General features: G+C 42.1%; 1 protein-coding gene across 1 annotated transcript; it reads right to left on the bottom strand.

Moving 5' to 3' along the window:
• Window positions 1-9,051: 9,051 nt before the first annotated feature.
• On the bottom strand, window positions 9,052-22,183 carry RABL3 (RAB, member of RAS oncogene family like 3). Its single transcript, XM_065637538.1, has 8 exons — window positions 21,979-22,183; window positions 21,275-21,366; window positions 19,961-20,090; window positions 17,047-17,161; window positions 14,128-14,278; window positions 13,368-13,439; window positions 12,241-12,279; window positions 9,052-9,617 (listed from the first exon to the last, which is right to left on the bottom strand). Exons 1-8 carry the CDS (start codon window positions 22,022-22,024, stop codon window positions 9,552-9,554), a joined length of 711 nt encoding a protein of 236 aa, XP_065493610.1. The 5' UTR covers window positions 22,025-22,183; the 3' UTR covers window positions 9,052-9,551.
• Between the last annotated feature and the right edge of the window lie 86 nt (window positions 22,184-22,269).

Here is a 22,269-nt window from a genome sequence, read left to right as displayed (position 1 = left end):
CACTCCTTTTCCTCCTTAGATGTTGAAACAAAGTGTTTAAGAACAAAGAAGAGTCGCTTTTGCAACTGTTTTATAAACTTTATTCATAAATTATACTTCTAGCAATTTTCAGATACAACCCTCTAAATGTGTAACAGCTATTTGTTCATTATGCTTCCGAGATGTGTTGCATTGGGGATAGAAAAGATCACATTCCCACCGTGGTGAAGGTAGTGACACTTGTGAAGCACCATGTGGCAACATTAAACAGCAGTTTGGGGCCAGAAGTAGCAGAAGTAGGTGAGGATTTTGTATTCCTGTAATTAGAGCTAGTGAGAGGAACTTACAAATTCTGAAATATTAATATTTTTCAAGAAAGCTGTTGCTGAGGCGGGAGCAGCAGCAAGCTTGTAGCTACAGAATACTAATGAAAGTAGCTTTGCATTTGTAGAAGTGGCAGAAAAAAATCAATTGATTTTATTTGATTTTCTTTTAATTCTCCTCTCTCACTCAAAAAATAAAAGGCTTTTTTGTTTTTGCTTTTTTTTCTCAGTGACCTGCTCTACTATAAACCCCATCAGGAGGAAATATCTTGGGGCCACACAATGAAATTTGACCATGACCCTGGAGTTAACATCTCCTCCTCTCCTAGAGCTAGCAAGTGTCGTGGCAAGATGACCAAAGACAGAAAGTGTCCCACCTTTTCCTAAACTCCACTGTAACTTTCTGCCTGCTTGACAGCCACCTTGACCCACTGCCTTGAGCTCCTCCAGCTTAGGGACAGTTCAGGGACTGCGCTGGGCTCCTCTGGTTTCATGACGCTAATGGTTTTATCGCATGGTCACCAGGAACAGACTCAGCTAACCTGGCTGTGCAATATTAGGTAACGTTTTCTCTAAAACAGGTCAGATTTTAACCCCATTACAATGTGGGTGGGCTGAGTATGAGTACCACTGGGAACTTCTATCATTTTATTACAGCAGTATCTGAAAGTCTTGAACGTAGACCAGGTCTCCCTTGCATTAGGGGTGTCAAACTCATTTTTTGCCGGAGGCCACATCAGCCTCTCAGTTGCCTTCAAAGAGCTGAATGTAATTTTAGGACTGTATAGAAGATAGACTGAGTAATCTCCAAGCTATAAGTCTTCTTTAGGTCTCCGTTACTGCTTCCCATCTTCCTATTTGCCCAGGAAGGCTCTCTCCATACCCTAGCCTCTTCTAGTTTTGCCATAAAAATCTGCACCAGTCCTGAGGAATTCTCCAGCTCAAGGCAGAGATGGCGAAGGTGTTAGTTCACCCTGAGCAGTGATTCATCATTGCCAAAGGAATAAAGTTCCTGTCATCTGTCACCTACCCTTGAGACTGCTTTCCTATTGGACAATATTTAAGAGTAAAGAGTTTGTCTCACATTTTCTGAGAGAGAAAAATTATACATGTGTCTACAGTTTTCCAAACTGAAGTTGTGAAGTTTCAGGGGTTTCCAAGATCCCCTTTACCTGAACAACACAGCAGGAGAGATAACATCACATTTTAGCTTACATTCCCCTTTGAGAGCTACATTTCACCTTGCTCACACCTCTTTATGGGCCCTGTTCTCTTGTTTTCTTCTTGTGGGACAGGTAGAAACAAAGGTGTTCTTTTTTAATTATGGGTAGACCTACTTCCTGCTTGTTCTTTTTTCCTAAGGAAGGACAAGGTATTATCACTTTACTCACTTGGTGGCCATCTGAATGTTTTGAACCTTTCCTTTCCATTCCATACAGGAAAAAAAAAAATTTAATAAGATACTGTTGAGCCGAGACTTGATTTGTTGACCTCCAAATTATATGAAATACAGAAAAGAACATTTCTTAACACTTCTGTGGTGTTTCTGACCCAGCCCACCCCTTTTAAGAGGGAAATCATAAATCCATGCTGACTACTCCCATCATCTTCCTGTCCTTCATGTGTCTGGAGATGGTTTCCAGGATTACTTGCCCTGAAGCAATAGAGCATCCCTTGGATGGATGGAGCATCCCTTCTTGGGGGTGGAGATGAGGCTGAATGGCCTGTAGTTCTGTGGACTTTATTTTTAGCCCTTGGATGTGAATATTAAGTGGTGGTCAAATGCTGGAATAGGTTGCCCAGAGAAGTTGTGTATTGTCCAGCTGGGAAGATATTCAAAACCAACTGGATGTGGTCCTAGGCAACTTGCTCCAGCTGTTTCTGCTTGAGCAGAGGGTTGGACTAGATGATCTCCAGAGATCACTTCCAACCTCATTGATTCTGTGATTTAGCTTAAACAACCCCTTTAGTTAGTTGCAGCAGTTCTTAAATATAGATCTTATGAAACATTAAGTATAGATATGCTTCATTAATATTTTAGCAACTGTCTTCGTTATCACTTAAATATGATTCAGAAATACAATGAATTGTTATTACATAAACATGATTCATAAACACAATAAATTAAGCATGGAAGAATGAGCATTAAAAGCATTCAGTGCCTTCTCAGCCATTTTTCTGTATTTATGACATCTGCCCAGTGCATGGCTTTATCTGGCCTTTATTCCAAGGAGATTCCAGATGAAATACATAACAAGACCCAAAAGATATATACAAAAAAAGCACAAGAATCAATGCAACTGTATTTGCTGCCACATGATGTATATGCAATTCTGTCGTACCTGCATACCAGCAGTTTATTATAATAGATTTGAACTGTTCCCACAGGCATCATGATGGAGATGTGCACGGAGCTCATCTAAGTCAGAGAAGCCAAATGAGAGACAGTGCCAAGGGTCTTGCTTGAAAATTTAACAGCCGGTGTTCAGTATCTCAGTGGTGAATGAAAGATGAGGAGGAGAATGGAAAAATCCTTTCCAACAGAAGATGCGGCAGCTTATATTTGATCCAATAGACAAAGAGGACTCAAATAACTTGAATTCACAGCATGTACATTAAAAGGCTTTTCGTTTCCTGCCGAATCACTTGCAAGTTGAGGTAGTGGGGCACTGCATGGGTGAATGACCTGGGTCCCTGGGAGAAAAGGGAGGGAGAGACAAGGGATCATAGTCCCTTTTCTTCCCCATGCTCTCCATTAGCAATTTCCCGTGTAATGTGTACTCCACGTCACGTGGCAGAGGCAAGGCTGTATATTCTTCCTGTCCCTTTACCTTAGTATTTGTCTATTAGGGTATACAGTGTCTAGAGCAGGGCTGACACCTTCATAAATTTCTACTCAATGCTTAGCACAGTGCCTCCCAGCACGGGCAGGAGTCTGCCAGGGCTGCTATGATGAGTACAATTACTGGATCACGGCTCACCATCTCTTCTTGTAGCATGTGGTTGTCCAGTCCGAAAAGTAAAGCTCTTCTGTCCCATGCACAATGTGTGTAAAAGGCAACTAAGACAGATCCTTTCTGACATGACTGCAGACCTGCTGTTGCAGTAGCCCACTGCTTTTCACAGTGATGTATCCTCTTTCTCAAAGGATAAACCTCTTCTCCTGCCCATCCTCGTCCAGCTAAATTGCATTCATTGATGCACATATTTATTAATATATTCATTCACTCCTACCTCTGTGATCTCAGCTTCCCCAGCTTGTGCTTCATCTCTGTTTGTTAACCCTTTACATGCTGCCAAACAGGACAGGAGCTCTTTAGAGCAGCTGTCTTGGTTTATCTGCTACTGTACTACTTAGTACAAGGGGATTTAATCTCTTTTTTGAACCATTCACCATCATATGAGAAAATAAAGCAATAATATTTATACTTGTTTATCACTGCCAACAGCTTAGAGGCAAAAAAGGGCTCTTTTAGTAACATGTACTTTTTTGTAAAACAGCTCTTATGAAATATGACCTTGTCATTTTTCTGGGACCATTCAGCAGCAAATGTCAGACAGGCTAATTATTATCATTTATTTGTGCAGGAAAGGTCATAAAAGTTGTCTGTGGTGGAGAGCACACACTCCTTGTCACCAAAAAGCAGATGTTGCATGAATAGAGGCTTGAGAAGCCACCTGCTCATGTCGCTGTGATGCTTCTGCCTTCAAGCTAGAAGAACCACTCCTAGCAGTCAAGAGAAAATCTGGCCATGTTGTCCTGTTCTGTCCTTCCCCACTGTGCTGCAACAGCTAAGGAGGGTGCTAATTTTGGACAGTCACTGAATTTTGTTCTCTGACCTTTTATTCTTCAAGAGTACGACAGCCCATCACACCCAATGTAATCCACAGCAGAACAAGCCTCAGGAGGAGAGGATGTTCTCAGACAGCAAGATAAAATCTCCTAAAAAAGTCATAGTTGTCAAAGATACTGGGTGTCCTTGTCCTTTAATAAATCTTTAACCCAAAGTCAGCAGTGTATTTCCATTTTGTAAACTTTAACTTTTAGGTCAAGTGGGAACATAGATGTGCATGGGTTAATTACACACTATTTCACCTCATGCTCCTCCTAGTCAAAAGAAATGACTGAACTTTGAGTTGGATTGCCCACACAGCCCAGACTTTCATTTGGTTGATCTAGTCAAGAAAGAGCGTGTGTTTTATTTATGAGTTTGTCTCGTATCCAACATCTTTTTGAGAGAAGTCCGTGGCAGTATGCTGAGAAGGGATTTCCCTGTGGAATTTCAGTAGGTATGGAACCAGAGTTTCTGTGCATCGATAAGCCCAAGGGCCACAAGCAGCTGTGTCTTAGTGATATAATGCTAAAGCAGGAAAAAGAAAACACATTTCTGTACTTAACAGTATTTGCAGCAGGAGCTGGCTAAGCCGCTGAACTGCCCAAGCCAGATTTTGCAATCTCTTTGATGCCACAGATAGCTCTGATCATCTAAACCAACTTCTTTATAAACATACTGGGGTAGTTTACCTCAAAGCTGCATTAAAGCACACCTTTCAGAAAACTAATTCTACCTTGACAAACCTCAAACAATGATAAATCTGCTTTTTCCCATTAACTGTTGCAGGCATCATCACTTTCCCTATTAGAGGACTACCTCTAATTTCAAGATCCGTTTAGACTAAGGTTCTCAGAATCATGGTTTATTTCAGCTTTGCCTGCACACCAGGAAAGTCCTTATGCTGCTTATACACCCATAGTGATGAAGATTCTTCTTAACTTCTTCATTGGGTTCTCATGTACCATAAAGAAACATGTTTTCCTCACTGGCTGATCGGATGTTAGAATAAATCCACAGCAGTGCAAATGGCCACTTTTGGGTTTTGTTCTCCTTCCACTCTTCCACCTACCTGATGTTTTTTTCCCAAAGAAGTGTCTGTCTGAGGACCTCACGCACAGTGCTGCAGCAAAGCACACCCTAGGGAAAGCTTTACCTCTGAGCGCTTTCTGGTAACTTGCCAGCCAGCGACAGGTTCATCAATAATGATAATGGCTTTTTGTCAAAGAGAACTAGTGCACTAAACCACAGACATGCTCAACCGTACAGAGGAATCAAAGTAACCAGTGTCCTCATAAGGAAAGTGTGACAGCAACATGACTTCTAATGGGAAGAGCTGGCTAAGAAAAGAAATAAAAGGATTAAGCTTCCTTTGCTGAAAAGCAGAAGCAGATTTTCTGCCAGTAAGGTCTGTTACCTTATCAACTGAGAAACGGGGATTCAAGTGCTGACTTCGATGTACCTCACCGAAAAAAATCTATTGACTGCAGGCTACAACACAGCAGTTCATATCTCATTTGTGATAAACAGAGCATATTGCAGCTGCCTCTGCAAATATTATCAATAATGAAAATTTGTATTAAGGTTGCACCCAAAATCCCGTTACTAGATAGGTTTCACATGCTTAAAGACAGTGGCATCTTTGCTAAAGATTGCTGCAAAGGGCAGCGACAAAAACATACACCCAAGAATTTAAGGTTACTGTATGCATGGGTTTCCTACTTTTCTGCATGGAAATCAGGAGGGGCAGATTTGGGGGATTTTCCATATTTAGGACATACTCATGCTTTTGACTATCCCCTCAGTCATCAAACTGGTCATAAATCAACCAGAAAGCTCTGCAAAGCGCCTTGGGAAGAGGGGAGGCTCATTGTTTATTTGCTATACATTTCAACTGTGTGCACATAGGAAGTCTAACACATCTTGAATGTACCTGCATGAGCCTGCATTTGGGAGAAATATCAACACAGCTCTTTTTTTAGCGACAATTTAAAACTGATGTTCAGACATTTTAAGATAGAAGCAAAGTGGAAGCATAGAAGGGATGGGGCAATGAGTAAGGGTAAAAATCCATGAAAAGAAGAACTGGGACGGTCATTCCACATCACCTTCTGGACCATGAACACTTGATACACACCACAGCAAGTGAGAGATATTCTTGCTCTATACAAAATGACAATATGGGTACAACCAAGGTGTGATGCTAAACTGGCAGCACTTGTGTATGGAGCCACTACCTCTGATTAAAATAAAGATGGACCTAAACTCACACTACATGTAGTCGGCAGGCTAATGGTGCCTGCAACAGCTTCTGCCAATTCCTGTGTTTTTTCTTATTTATAATTTTCAGTCCATTCTGCCTCTGCATTACATTTAGGAAAAGAAAAGCTACCACTCAAAACAAAAATCATATGGAGCTATTTCAAGAGAGCTGCAGTATGCGCCAGTCATGTAAATGTGAAAACTACAAGACAGGGATACTGCAATTATCCAAACCCCAAGCATGGAGAAACCATTAAGTTTCAGGATTATATTTAAACACATCTTGAATATGCTAATATCCTTAATTCAGCCCTGATAAAATACTAGAAGTGTAGGTACAAAATACATGGGAAAAAAAACACACAAGTGTTTTAAAAGCAATCTATTCTAGTCTGGGACCACAAATACTAAAGCACCATAATCCTGGTCAGACAGGTCTACAGTCATTCTTCAAGATTAAAGATAGAGAACAACACAGAAATTTAGCCTTTGCCCTTTAGAATTATAACCAAATGAGAACTGTCTAAAGGATTTCAGTGCATTAAAACTAACTATTAAGTTAGATCATTTGTTTACGTAGGACGGAGTTAAGGTTGGTGATAGTATCAGAATAAACATTGTGACAACACAAACAGCTTGGAACAACTCTGATTACTCCTTTTCTTCAAGTTAAACACACAGACTAAAATTAACAAGGGTAAACTCTTTAATTTCTGGTGTATTGAAAGCACTACAATTTGATCAACAGATACATCAGAGCCCTGTCTCCTGGGAAGCCTCCTTCACTTTGCAGATGGGATAGCGAGACTGACCATGAAGTCAGTTGTCAGACCACACAGCAGGTCAGTTCAAGAGTGGACGGAGATATCCTGGGCGGAGTTCATGGAGATATCATGGGTGGATGAGTGAGCCCAGACAGACTTAGCTGAGCCTGAGGCAGGAGCTGCAGCCTCAAGCAAACTTCCCTCTCAGTCTGCTAATCTTCCACTGCTTGCCCACATGCTCTACTTTTCCTTGGTATTATCCCCTTTATCCTCTCTCCCTCCTATCATAACAGCATCTTTTTCTAATGTGCTCTTAAATCCTGACTGGCATCACCTTCAGTGCCACTGATACACAGCACCTATGTGTTCTCTCCTCTTCCTGGAGTATGAACTGACCTTTGCAAGATTTCTCATACAAAGACTTTTTTTCTTTGTGGAGCCTCAGGAGCAAAATGCACAAATACAGGTAAGCTGCAATGAGGGCTTAGACCACCCTATAGCATGCTGGGCACTGGTCCTTTTTTCATTAATTGAAGGGGGCTACTGTGGAGAGTTGCTTATTCCGAATCAAAGACCTGTGCAACTGTTGCTTCATGCAGCCTCTTACACTAAATGCCCTCCCTTACTCTGCAACACTTTCAATTCTCCTAAGGAAGCCACAGGGTGAAGGAAGAAATAGCCCCAGCTTTCTTGTTCTGCTCTGCAGTTCCTCGGCAACCTGAGGGAGCCCAGATCTGGTTACCCTAAGACAGCACCTGACCTTGAGAAAATAATTCCAGCTTTCATTGTCAAGGGAGCAGACAGAGACATTGCTGCTGTCATGAGCTGCATAGCTCAGACATGGGTTATCTGCTATGAATATTTCAGTACCTTATTTTCCCTGATTGTAAAGTAAATGTAAACTAATAACCTATTTCATACAGGCCTCTAAAAACTTACTGCAGTCATGTTTGCAAATGCTCCAAGACCTTTCTGGAAATGGCCTAAGGAAAAGCAAAGTATCCATATTTTTAATAACTTTTACTGGTGTACCTAGCTGTCATTTTTGTGCCTGATTAGTGGCAACAGGCAGTTTTCCACTTATTTCCAAGCAACTGCTAGAGAAGAGCTGCAGGCAGATATAATCTGGAGGCTACAGAACTCCGCTCACTGTCACTTTCACACCAGCATTTTACTTTCTTCTATCCCCATTTGTTAATGATCTGTATTTATATCTAACTCTAGCTCTTAGTTGGCCTTTGCCAGAGGCTTAACCATTAGAGGTAACTGTGAGGAAGGAAGGGAAAGAAGACACTGCCATAAATCAGACTTTTGCCACTCCATATAATTATGAGGTGACAAACCACGCAAAGTTTGGGCTATTTAGGAAGACGTGAACTTACACAGTAGATCAGACCAGGTCAAGCCTCCTTTTATCCTTTGTACTAAATGTGAAAAGGAAACATCCCTATCACAGAACTTTCCTTCTAATCATGCTCAGTTCCTACTTTTTAAATTCCCTTTTAAATTTCTACCCATTCGAATTCAGAGGGTGTTCTTACATTTCATGTTTCCTGAATCCGCTAAGCTCTCAGGCTCAGTAAGACCATTTCACATTTGTTCCAAATAAACACTGTATAAAAACATACTTTTTCCATAAGCTTTCAATGTATTGCCTTTTAATTTAATATTAAGAACAAGGCTGCACTCAATTATGAAAAGATAAACAGGAGTACTTGATTCACTTTGTCCTCTCCAAAGTAAACAATTTTAATTTAAGCAGCAGAATTAATACCGCTTGTTTTCTACTCATCATTTTCTTTTTAAGGCTTCAAATCTTTTTTCATCTCTTGCTTTTTTCTTTTATCCCTTTTGAATAGGGCTGAACAGTGTGTTCCAGGTGAGACAACATTCATTTAATGAAGGCATTTATTATTTTCCAGACCATTCCTTACCCGTCCTTACATTTTGCTCACTTGTTTTGTTCACTTTACTGTAAATAAGAAGCCCACTCAGTGACATCTTTCCTTCAGAGGTAAGATGAATGTAATTCACTGCAAAGACTGTCCATAAGTTTTCCAAAATGGAGACAAAGATGCCACATACATGTGCTGTGTATGATGGAGTCTCCCACAGCCGTGTGAGAGACATTCAATTTATTGCACACTTTCCCAAAATGTTCCCATATATCCAGACAGCCTGCAATCCTAAGAAATGCTTCAGGCTTCAGGTTGGATTTCTGGAAATTCTTCCCCAAGTCTTTTCCAGCAAAAGTAGCTTCAGCAGTTTACCTGGCCAAAGCATAATATAATTTCATTCTGCTTGACATAAGCATTACTGTCTTTAAGCATCCAGTCAGATAAGGAATGTTATTAGGAACTCAGAGAAGTCATCTTCCACTTCTTCAGTACTCAATCATAATGAAGGCTCTTCAGTGTTCCTCCTCCAAACCTTTTCCTTTCAGAGAAGCCAGGAATCTAGAGACAGGAAAGATAAGTTGTCACATCAGAATCAGCATGAGCTCCCTCTAGCCCACATATGAGTGCGTGTTACCAAGCCAACTGCAAAGCCTTCCTCTTCAACACCATCTCCAGAATCAGGACTAAAAAGCTTAAGCTTACTGCTAGAGGAGCACCATCAATTAAACAAGATACAAAACTTAAGCATAGCTCGTTTGTTCTATGGAGCTCCTTAAGGCTTTTTGGCAAGCATTACAATAAAAGGTTTAATTTTGGGGGCAAATCCTAAACCAGTTAAGTGCAGATTTCAAAGTCCTTATTTCCCCCAGGATTCAAATGCATACAAGAATTTCTCCTCCATTTTTAAACCTATAAATTAATATTACCAAGTTCTGTTACACAGCTGCTGAGACTTTATGCCTTCTAACCTGAGACAGCGGCACCTCACTGGTAGTTGAAAGTACAGTTTTATCAATTGCTGAAAGCTTTAAGAAAATAATCAGAATAGAAATGGCTACAACAATGTAAAGGATTAGCACTCCTGCTTTTGCAGCCAATCTGTAGACACTGCTTACGCCGTGACAATGAGTGCTTACAAACAAAATCTACTTGAAACCATCAGAAGCTTCTCTGGTTTAAGAGTACTTTGAACAGATTTGCAATCCAATGCAGTCATGAATCCCCAAAAGAAAAGATGCACTGCTTTCTAATGCTGTGTAAGATGTCTGTCCTATTGGTGGCATCATACAACTGTTTGATTACAATCCAGAATAACTTTTAGATATCTAATTACATACAAGCAGAAAGAGCAGGCCCAGTAAACACATCCTCCCAAAACAATTCCACGCTCTCACAGGAAATACAGTACATTAAAATGGAAGGTGTCAACCAAGAACTACAAATCACATCAGGAGAACATGGGCATGCATGGATGGTATGGGATGAAATTATAATAAAAAGTAGATTATTTAGGTTACACACTTCATTGCTAAACTGAGAAAGCTAAAGAGCTTACTCAAAATAGAGTTCACTAAAAAAATAATTTAAATTTAGTTAGGTTTTTCAGGCCCAAAACTCAAACAGATATGCAAGGTATTCATTCAGGAATTGTTTCGTTCATCTCTGAAAAGCAATCATCTCTAATGGAAAAATCAGGCAGATTTTGCACAAAGGTTCATCTCATCAAAACTGCTTTGGGAATTCAAACAGGAAAAATGCAATCATTGTAACTAAAAAGTAGCAGAACGCCATAGCTAAAAACTTATCTGCTTTAGCATTTTTTATATCAAAGTCACTAATTAAGAGTAACAATTATTTATTTTTCAGAGATCTGATTGAAGCCATAGCTACAATTTGAAACTTATCATTCTTTCATCCTGCAGAAGTCTGTAACAGAAATACCTCAAAACACGAACGATCGAAGAGACCTATTGTAGAAAACCCACAAATACATATGTAAGATTTACATTAAGTAGATAATTTCAAATAATAACATTAAGAGGTTATAATGAAATCTTCAGTTCCAATTTGGATTTTGTCTCTTTAAATAGGACTGTCCACTGCTTAAGATCTGCTTTAAGCTTTTGAGCTGTTTTCAGTGAGGCTGGTGAAAGTAGTCTTCAGAAAACTGTAATCTTTGGCACGTGGCCAAAAGGAATATAAAGTTAATCCCTGGCTAGTGACCGAAAATGATCAAATAAGAAAAATAAAAATCTTACATTATGCATCAAAGACAACCAGCACACAAGCAGATTTCTGCATTAAGCTATTATCCCCATGAAAGGGAGACTTCATTTCACTAGGATTTGGGGAGAAAGGGAGAGGGGAGGAAAAAAGGCATAATGCAGAACTGAAAGAGGAAAAAACAGATTTATTTTTAAAAGGCATAAAAAATGCTCGAAGAAGGTAAGCGTTTTGTAATTTGTGACTATTTTTTCCCCACTCTCCCTAAGGGGCTTTCAGCACAGCTACATCTACATTTGATTGTATTTCAGTGGTGCTATTCACGGTAATTTGCAAGCACCTCACAGATATGGTAAGTGGAACCCTGCTACTCCCCTGCACGGGAAGGTGGGGGGCACAAAAAGTTGAAGTGGCCTGCCCAAACCAGGAGAGTCATTTTGCCCGTTCTTCACCAATTGTACAGAAAACAGTTAATTCAGCTATTTAGGAATGAACCACAAGTTGCTATCATACTGCCATTTTCATTGTGGCTCCACTGGTTCTATGAAAACTACCTGTACAAAACAAAATGCTAGTCCCAGCTGTGCAAAAAACCCCTTTTCATTGACCTCCAGGACAGCATCTCTGGCCTAAATCTGCAACCAAGCAGCCTGAAGCTGACAGATCTGAAAGAGACGGTATTTGCTCATTTTGCCTCACTCTTGCAACTTCTAATATGTTAGCATACTTAATTATTTTACTGCCAATCACATTACAGACAAATACTTCAGCAGACAAAAGTCAGCCTTTTTTTCTGTCTATCCAAAACAGCTGTGCTCCCATAGATTTAAAAACTCAAGTACCAGCATAGATTATCATTTAAGTCACATGAAGCCCATGTTTTAAAGAGGACTCTGTCAGCACTTCACATTACATTATACAGGAGAAACAAAACAAAAAAGGAGGAAAAATTACAAACCTGATTGCCATCTCTTAAGAAGTATCTCTTCTCTATGACCTGTGAAAAACAGAGAATGATCTTAGCTGGCACAGCATATGCAGATTCCAATCAACACTTCACACCTGAGCACTGAAACTCACAGCTAAACGGGACAAGCCCTGAACTCACGTCTCCTGCACCAGGCCTGTTGCTTTAAGCGCAATGCTCTATTATACACAGGACTTGCCATCTCCGGCCATTCTTAGTAAACCTGTGTTATCCTCAACTTCTACACACCTGATTTAGTTAGCCCCCTTTAGTAACAGAGGTGATGGTTTGAAGTCTCCTTACTGCATCATAGTCCGTTATTACCACTGCTCTCTGCAGGTGAAGCTCTTCTGAGCACTAGAAAAAGCTCATTCTGCACGTGCATAACAACTCAGTGGTTTTGAGTAGCCCCTGGGCATAGGGGATGCTTGAGACAAGGCAGCCTGACACGCTCTCTGAGAGCGATGCACCAACAGTCTGTGCTGAAGGATACCTATGGAGGCAATACCATTAATCTAAGAATCAAAAAGCTATTTCTATCACCCTGTGCAGCCTACACCCACCTCCCAAGAAAATTCAGGCCAAATTGCCTCCTTCTAAAGCATGTTCTGTTACAGGAGGTGATCTGCTCCACTATCATCTCTTTGCCCAGGGTATGCTTAAACCAGAGCATTCCTTCTGTCATTTTCACAGTAGGCCTTGGTACTCTCTTGTGCAGGAAGGGAGATTAATATGACCAATTTCTTCATTCTTCAAAGCTGGCTTCAAATAGGAGGAACAGAGCTTACCAGAGTCTTGTAACTCCCCACATTACTACCTTAGCACGATGCAAACCCTCTACCCTACCAAAGAACTCCAAAAGCATATGCAGAGCGTCTCTGCACATCTGTGAGTTCTTTTTCATCGCTCTAAGCAGATCATGAATCAAACCTTCAAGCAGATCAGCTATTTTCTGGAGGTTTCCACAGGCAGATCAATCTTTGGCCTCCCCACATTTGGCTTGAACCAAATAAAAAAATGGAACGTGAAAGGAGAAGCTGACTGTTGTTCCATGTTCTAATCACAGACAGCATTCAATACCCGGAACAATAAAATGTAATTTAATTGACTTGACTTACCTTATCAAAAAACCTGCTTAGCTTCACAGCATTGGATGAACCTGCAGCCAGGTAACGAGGATTGGTGCAATCCTAGAACACACAGAAGACAAAAACAAATTGAGAACAAGGAAATAAATGCAAGGAACCACAAGGAAATCAACATACCCTTTCCCCTGGCACACGCACATGCAATCAGTTGGGAAAAACACTGTGTATCTGCTGATTTCTGCTCCACAGTCATTTGAGAGAAAAGTCCAACTTCTGTGAATCAATCAGAGAATTCTAAGCGCCCCACTACGTGCTCCACGTCTTTCTTCTGCCACCAGCTATACAGTCGGCTAATAATTTCTACAGACTGCACAAGAGATTGTGCATACATATGTATGCATGTGTGTGTATATACAAGCAATGACACAGCACATGTATATTTTTTATACATATATATACACACACATTATATATATGTATAGAAAGTGATCTCAGTGTTTCATTCAAAGATAGTCTGTGTCAGAACTAAGAACAGGGAAGAGAAAACTTAACTCCCAACCATCAGTTCTAAGCTTCAGTGACCTTATCTAACACTCCCTATACTTCCCTATAGTGAAACAAAGACGATCATTTCATCAAGCAAGGGGGATGGCCAGTCAAAATGTGCATGACTCCAGTATTACTGAGAAAATTTCCAAAGGCCCAATTTTTGTAACAATATCTTTACTTACTAAAAATTGGAATCAGTCCCATATAAAAGAAAAACGACACTGGTGACAAGGGTACTAACCAAATTTATCTCTTCAGCATTGAAATCCTCAGCCAGGAAAGCTGTTCTGGTCAAAACTTCATTGCGCTTAGTTTCTGGGATCTGATCCAGCTTAGTTCCTATTACCAGCAGTGGGATCTGGTTATCAGCAAACTGTTCACGGTCATAGTCGCTGATGAGGAAAACAAATACAATTCTGAATGAAGCGATGGTCATATAAGTGGGTACAGGAGCACTATCAGCTCCCCTGTCTCTTTCAAATAGCAGTCATTTATTTATTAAGGGTCATTATCTATCTAAGTGAGAATGTGCTGTATCTGTATATTAAGGAAGCGCTTCTGCATCTAAGTCACAACACAGGAACTGAAAGGAAAGAGAAACCACATGAGTTTGATTTCTTCTCAGCATAGATGAACCGCAGAAGAAATGCTAAGACAAGCAGACAAGAAACTGGAATTCCAGTATTGTGCCAAGCGTATGTAGCTACCAGAGACAGACCAGGGAGCTGGCATCTCTGAATATCTGAAGTTCCTACATACATACAGTTTTTAAGGAGGGACAATGAAATAAATTCCAACTGTGAAACACTACTCCTTTCTACCTTAGATCAAAGAGGGTTGCAATAACAGTTCTGTGGCGGCAAGTTACTAATTCTTTTGCATTCAAGTAAGGGTGGCCACTACAAGCTGAATTCCAACAAGCTTTGATTCAGATATAAGAATAATGATCAAAGATAGCCTTTATAAAATTAATAGTATTGCAATTAAAAGTGATCACAAATTCAAGCTCCAATCATTCCCCTCAGCTACGATAATGACTTGTATGCCATTTTCACCTGAATAAAGGTTTCTAGAAAGTAGTTTTACAACCAACAGCAACAACTTGACCAAGCAATTGCTAGTGGCTGAGCATCTGTCCCTGACAGAAGTCAAGCTTCTGAAAACTAAATCAATTGTGAAGAACCTGTATGTAGAAAAACTGGATAAATCTGCAGTTTATATAACGCAAACCCTCTTTCTGTTCTCTCACATTTCTACAGAAACACCTGTGTACCAGCACAGGCAGAAAACAATTGATATTCTTCCCACAAAAAGCTACTCCTTATTATTGCTTCCCTGCTTATGTGTGAGGTTTATCAGTGATCTGAAAACCTCCTTGACTACATGTATAACAGGAGTATGGAGTTACAGGAGGAAATACTTGACAAGATGTTAGAATGCTAATTATGAACATGCTGTATAAGCACAGTTTTCTAAACTTTTTTTAGCCATACTCCTGAAGTGATTCCCCCACCCAAACAAAAAAAAAAAACAGTTAAGCGAACTTCCTCAGTCTTGGTGCATTGAGGGAAAGCCTTTTGGAACACAGACATGCCAACCCATGACACTTCCTGTACAAGGGCTTTGCACATCTCACTACAGACACACAGGTCTACATCAGTGTAACCGTAACAGAGTAACTACATCAGTGGACAAAGGAAGGGCTATGTAAAGCCTTTGACACGGTCCTCCACAACATCCTTCTCTCTAAATTGGAGAGGTATGGATTTGATGGGTGGACTGTTCAGTGGATGAGGAACTGGCTGGATGGTCACACCCAGAGAGTGGTGGTCAATGGCCCAATGTCTGGATGGACACCGGTGACAAGTGGTGTCCCTCAGGGGTCCATACTGGGACCAGTACTGTTTAATATCTTCATCAATGACATAGACAGCGGGACCAAGTGCACTCTCAGCAAGTTTGCAGGTGACACCAAGCTGAGTGGTGCAGTTGACATGCCTGAGGGACAGGATGCCACCTAGAGGGACCTGGACAAGCTTGAGAAGTGGGCCCATGCAAACCTCATGAGGTTCAACAAGGCCAAGTCCAAGGTCCCGCACCTGCGTCGGGTCAACCCCCGGTATCAATACAGGCTGGGGAATAAAAGGATTGAGAGCAGCTCTGTGGAGAAGGACTTTGAGGTACTGGTGAATGAAAGATTGGACATGAGCTGGCAATGTGCACTTGCAGCACAGAAGGCCAGTTGTATCTTGGACTGCATCAAAAGTAGCGTGGCCAGCAGGTCAAGGGAGGCAATTCTGCCCCTCTGCTCTGCTCTGGTGAGACCCCACCTGGAGTCTTGTGTCCAGCTCTGGAGCCCTCAGTACAGGAAAGACATGGACCTGGTGGAGAGGAGGCCACCAAAACATAGGGCTGGAAGAGCTCTCCCATGAGGACAGGCTGAGAGAGTTGGGGTTGTTCAGCCTGGAGAAGAGAAGGCTCCGGGGAGACCTTATTGTGGCCTTTCTGTACTTAAAAGGGGCCTCCTAGGAAAGATGGGGACAGACTTCTTAGCAGGGCCTGTTGCAACAGGACAAGGGGTGATAGTTTTAAACTAAAGGAGGGGAGATTCAGGCTAGATGTCAGGGAGAAATATTTCACAATGAGGGTGGCGAAGCACTGGCACAGGTTGCCCAGAGAGGTGGTAGATGCCCCATCCCTGGAAACATTCCAGGCCAGGCTGGATGGGGCTCTGAGCAACCTGATCTAGTTGCAGATGTCCCTGCTCATTGCAGGGGGGTTGGACTAGATGACCTTCGAAAGTCCCTTCCAACTCAAACTATTCTATGATTCTATGACTCTAAGTCTTCATGTATCAGGAAACGGACCCATTCTCACAGAGGCCTCAGACAAATGAAGGACACCATAAACATATTTTCCTTTAGAGCAAGGTCTCTGCCATACAGTTTAGGAATCTACTGGCAGAATGGCCTGACTGGCAGTGTAAAACAAAATGAACAGTTATTTTCTTTGATACTCTCAATTTTTTTGTCTTTCTTTCAAGAAAGTCTAGCCACATCTAATTTTGTGTGGACTTCAAGTAGCCTTAGGGATGAACAAAGGCTTCCAGAACAGCTTGGAATTACTGTGTCTTAACCCTGCATGTATGTTTTTCACTCACCCATTTGTCACAAGAACTCCTGTTGGAGCGACATCTCTGTTGAGTGCTTCCAAAGACCAGCGATACAAATTCTGGGATGATTTCTTGTTAGTTAAGTCATGCACTAAAATTATCCCTAAAGTGAAAGAGAAGGCAGCAAGATGCTATTTAATGATATATATATTTTTTCCAGATCTTACCAAAATGATATCTGCACAATTCCAGATACGTGAGAATGAAGAAAGGGAAGTATAATCGGTTCAGTTACAGTGAATGCATAAAGCTGAAAATATCAGGATGCAGTAGGTTTTTTTTAAAGCTGCTTATCAGGAATTGGATAAGAGCTAAGAGAAAAATCTCATGAAATGAAGGAACAAACAGCCACCTCAGGGTTTAATCCATAAGAGGCTTGCAGGCATTCCCTGATTCTGCTCCGTCTAGTCCTAATGATACCGATCCTGCATTTTTTAGAACTAATGCTATGTATTTGGGGAGGTATCCAAAGGGGAAACAGACTCTGATAAACTTTCACAGTCCACCAAATGGCTGGTAGAAACATGAATTAATAACATTTCATGTATTTAAGATTAAGCTTCTAGCATTTTGCATTACCATGATCCTTCAAAATGTAAATTCTGAGACAGAAAAACAGCTAGCCAAACTTCCTGGCTGTGCTATTAACAGACACCCACTTCCGATAACCACAGTTCCTAACTCAATTACCAACTCCTGCTAGCAAATTTCTTCTATTTATTCACACCTTCTGCAACCTGTGGAATGTTCCCACTTCCTCCAGACTTCAAACCACCATTAACTCAAAGACAAAATGGAATTATACCCCTTGTCTTCATCAGGATTTGTTCTCAACACACTTCACAGTCCACTGATGGAAAAAAAAAAGTCCATTTAATCTTTCACCTTTACTCCCAAAGGTGCCACCCACTGTACACAGTATGAACAAACCACATTTCTACAAACATTCTTCACTACTCCACACAATTCTCCACAGACTCTCCTATGAGAATATCCAGCATAACACAACCATAGCCCTCTTTTGAAGCATTTATTTCAGGAACAACATAAAAATGCAACTCAACTGTGTATCTCCCCCCAGTATAGGGAGAAAAAGCCTGATACAACACAACTTGGCCTACAGCAACAGATTCAGAGGCACTGCTGCGTAATTTGTGAGAAACACCCTCCACCTTTAGACTCTCTTCCCCAGATATGTTTTTGATTGGCCAGTTCCCTTATCTGCTTCACTGAAAACCTATGTAGTTTAATTGCACCAGCAGAAAAAGACCGTTTCAACATCAAAAAAGGTCAGGCAGGACCAATGGCTACTCAAGGAAATGCTCCTCCCCCACTAAGGTCTGCAAGCCCCAGCCTTACTGCCAAGTCACCGTCTCAGAGTATCACAGTCCACACACCAGACCCAGGGACACCAAAGCTTCTAGAAGACCTGCAGTTAAAACAAAGCAAACTGTACCTGACCTGGTCAACAACCAGGTCTCCCTGGCAGTGTGCACAGAGGCTGCCACAATCACACATTAACTGTCTTTTGATCTTCATTTTTTCAGACCACTGCAAGCCCAGAAAGCACAGTCAGGCAGAAGGAATGCATTCATCTTCTCTTCTTACATCAGGTCAGTCAGAGGCAACTTCTGAGATGAGCTCTAATGAAGGAATTAATCTAATGAACGAAACCAGAGCTAAAGCTAACTACCAAAGTCAACAGTTCTCATATGTGAACTGCCTAATAGTATCTTTTCAGCATGGGAGATTAATAACTCTATCTTAATGATGTCATCAATTATAATTCAGATGCCTAAGTTCAACATTTCATCTCCTAATGGGCTGTTCTAGAATATTTCCAAGTCTGACCCTCACTTACTGGCATACTGTGGATTCAGTGTCAAAAATAAATAATATTTTTTCATATACCAAAGCAGCTTGCTTTGAGGGCACAACTCAACTCAAACCTTATTTACAGAGGTCTGGTTAACAATAGAAGCAAGAAGTACCTACACACAGTTTTCCTCCTGGGAGAGGAGGAAGAAATAACTAGTTAAATAATCCCAGACCAAAAAATGTCTATTGTATGGCTTAACACATTATTGAAAGGCCCTCAAATGATTTGGAACAAGGAATGAGAATCAAGCAGAACATTTGAGACAGTTTTTCAAAAGCAGTTGTTAATCTGGTGTACACCTATTTTTAGTGAACTATCCTTGGATGCCAAAAAGTAACAATTGAAATGTTGCATTATTAGCTTTATAATATCTTATTTGCTCTTACTAGTGGCACAGATGAACTACTAAGCCTTTAAGTAAGTATCTCAACAGAAGGCATAAAATACTACTTTCTATCCACAGCAAGTTGCAAGATTCAAATATTTAAAATAATCTGGCAAATTAAATGAGTAAGTAGATAATCAGCATATTGCAATTTTATGGGAGAAAAGTTCAAATTTGCCAGGGTAGCATATAACTAACAAAGTCCATATAAATTCAAATAACGATCTCCCTGCTGTAGGTTTTGGAACTGAACAGACAATAAAATATAAATCATATTTCTGCATGTATATCAGGCCTAGAAAGGTGAAGGCGACCTTTAGGTCTGCAAGTGTAGCTGGAATGGACATCGCTGTAACATCAAAGGCTCCCTGTCGCGCCCGCTGCACAAGACTGCCCGCTGCAAAAGGCTGATGAAGCTCATCTGTACAGGTTTGCCTAAAATAGCTTTCCAGTTAAAAACTGAATCCATAAAGTTCTGCCTACAAATGGTATCATTTTTTTTCCTATTTAAATGTACTGGAATTAGAAAAGAGAACACTATAGCCCTCAGCCAGACTTACAGGAATCCTATCTCAGAACCAAGCAACTGCTTGTAACGGAAACAGTGATAAAACCAGACTTACACCAAGCAAACTTACCGTTCAGCAAGTTATAAAATACTGCTCGTGTGCTTTTCACACTAGTGGCACTACCCACTGAACCTCCGACATCCCACAGCTCAATGTAGTAGGTCTTCTCTTCTGGAGTCCCTTCTTTGTAGTCATGGATCTGATGAAAAATTCACAGCATACATGACCACAGCACCAGCTCACAGGAGTTAATCCACACAACACTTACACATTCAGCTGAAAGGATTATTGTACTTGGATAGAAATTTGTAAATTCTCATGTTGACACCATTTCAAATCTCTCAAGTAGAAGAGAGATGGAATGAGTCAGGCAGTGGCCACTGGATACCACAGTTCTTACACGAGATGGAGCTTGGCGAGTCAGGAGGGAGTATCTTTTCCACCTCAATATTAACCAGCCTAATGCCTCATGATGTGCTTAGAAATAACATATTGCCAAAGCAGATAAAAAAGTAAGGTCATAACTTCTTACAATTGTTAAAACACACATGGTAGTACCGCAAGAATATTAACACAGGTGACCACATCAGATTCCAACTACCCACATCTTTTTCCTCTCCAAATTCTCATTGACATCCCAACTGAACTAATCAATCAACAATTTTTGCCCCAGGATCTGCTAGGTAGTTTTGCTTCACAGTCAACCAGGATTGCCATGTTTCTTTCCTCAAATTCTGGAAATAAATTTTAGCATTCTTTGAGGTGAAACTCACAGACAGCAAGACAGGGTCACTCCTAACCTATGGCAACACATTTCAAGGAGAGTGCAGCAAAGAGCGATGAAGGGAGAAGCATTTATCACCAGCCCAGGAGGACTGTAGGTTGGGCTGAAAATGTATTAGATTAATATCCTCATTCCTCTAATAGCATGTCCTGCAATAAGGAGAAGGGAAGAGAAGCAACCCTATGGTCATGGTCAGTAATCTCAAATTACACAAGCAAATTGTTCTTCCCCTGATATGTTTGGCTGACAATTTAGTTGTGCATTACGAGTTTCTCAGGGAGGCATGGTTTAAGTTCTGTGCCTTCTGACTTCCATGACTTGCAACACACCAGTGGCCACTGCAGTAAGTGGAGGCGCTACGAATGACAAATATCTTGTTTGCTTTTGGCAACCTTGTAAGGTCGGTGAAAACTTGCTCACACAAGTGCTTGGCTCACATCTAATACTATTTGCTTCAAAAGATTATTTGCTCAGCAAAACGAAACACTGAAATACACTTCTTTCTGGGGCGGTGAGTAATGAAAAAAAAAAAAGTCAAGGCCCTTCTCTTGTCTTAGGCTTTAAGCCAAGGGTAACAAGAGGTCGGGCGCATCACCTACTCGAACATCCACCGAGCAGCCCACTGTCCACGACGGGTTTCCCAACACCTGGTTATGGCACAAGAGGTGAACAAGCGAAGACTTTCCGACACCTGCAAGTGCACACAGAGGATAAACCCCCCTGGGAGGTCACACTAGGGTAGGCAAAAAACACCAAGGGGCGACGGGGAGAAGCGCTGATGAAACGTGACAGTCGCCTCGCCGCCCTTCTCCCTGTGGCGGCCGGTAACGGCCACCGGCCAGTGCCCAACGGCCGGGGCAGCGCGGGGGGGGAAGGAAGGAAAGGAGGGAGGGGGGGGAAGGAAGGAAAGGAGGGAGGGGGGGGAAGGGAGGGAGGGGGGGGAAGGGAGGGAGGGGGGGAGGGAGGGAAGGAGGGAAAGAAGGCGCGAAGCCCCGAGGACCAGCGTGGGCACCCGCACTGCCGGCCCCAGGGTACGCGGCGGCGGGCGAGCAGGACCCCCGGACGACGCTGCTCAGGAAGCCGGGGCTCCGGCCGGCAGATCCCAGTCAGGGGGCGGGTGGGGTGGGCAGAGGGGCCGGGCGAGGGAGCGGCGCAGTGCGCATGCGCCGCCCGGCACCTCGGGGAGGGTGGCGCCCCCCGCCCCGGCTCCGCGTTGGTGGGGGTGTGACCCCCGCCCTCGCCGTGCGCCCGCGCACGGGGCGGGAGGGGGGCGGGAGGCGGCGGAGCGGGGAGGGACACTCACCGGAGTCGCCCAACACCAGAACCTTGACCCTGTCCAAAGCCGCCATTTTACCCTACCTAGCAACAACCCAGCAGGCTTCTGGGCTGTCCTGGCGCCGCCAATCGCAGCGCACGATCCTTCTGCTTCACTCGACCCATTGGCTGTCTGCTGGACCACCGGCGTCGCTTTCACTCTTGATTGGTTTAACTCATGCGAAAGCGGGAACGCGTGGGGCTCTGTCGGGATGCGATTGGCTCGCTTTCCTGTCGCTTAGCGCTCAGTCAGGGAGCGGAACGACTGCTAAAGCACGGG

The sequence above is a fragment of the Caloenas nicobarica genome, chromosome 1, assembly GCF_036013445.1.
Source record: "Caloenas nicobarica isolate bCalNic1 chromosome 1, bCalNic1.hap1, whole genome shotgun sequence".
Lineage (NCBI taxonomy): Eukaryota > Metazoa > Chordata > Aves > Columbiformes > Columbidae > Caloenas > Caloenas nicobarica.
The sequence above is the reverse complement of the archived record's forward strand: the minus strand, read 5'-3'. Positions and strand labels throughout refer to the sequence as shown.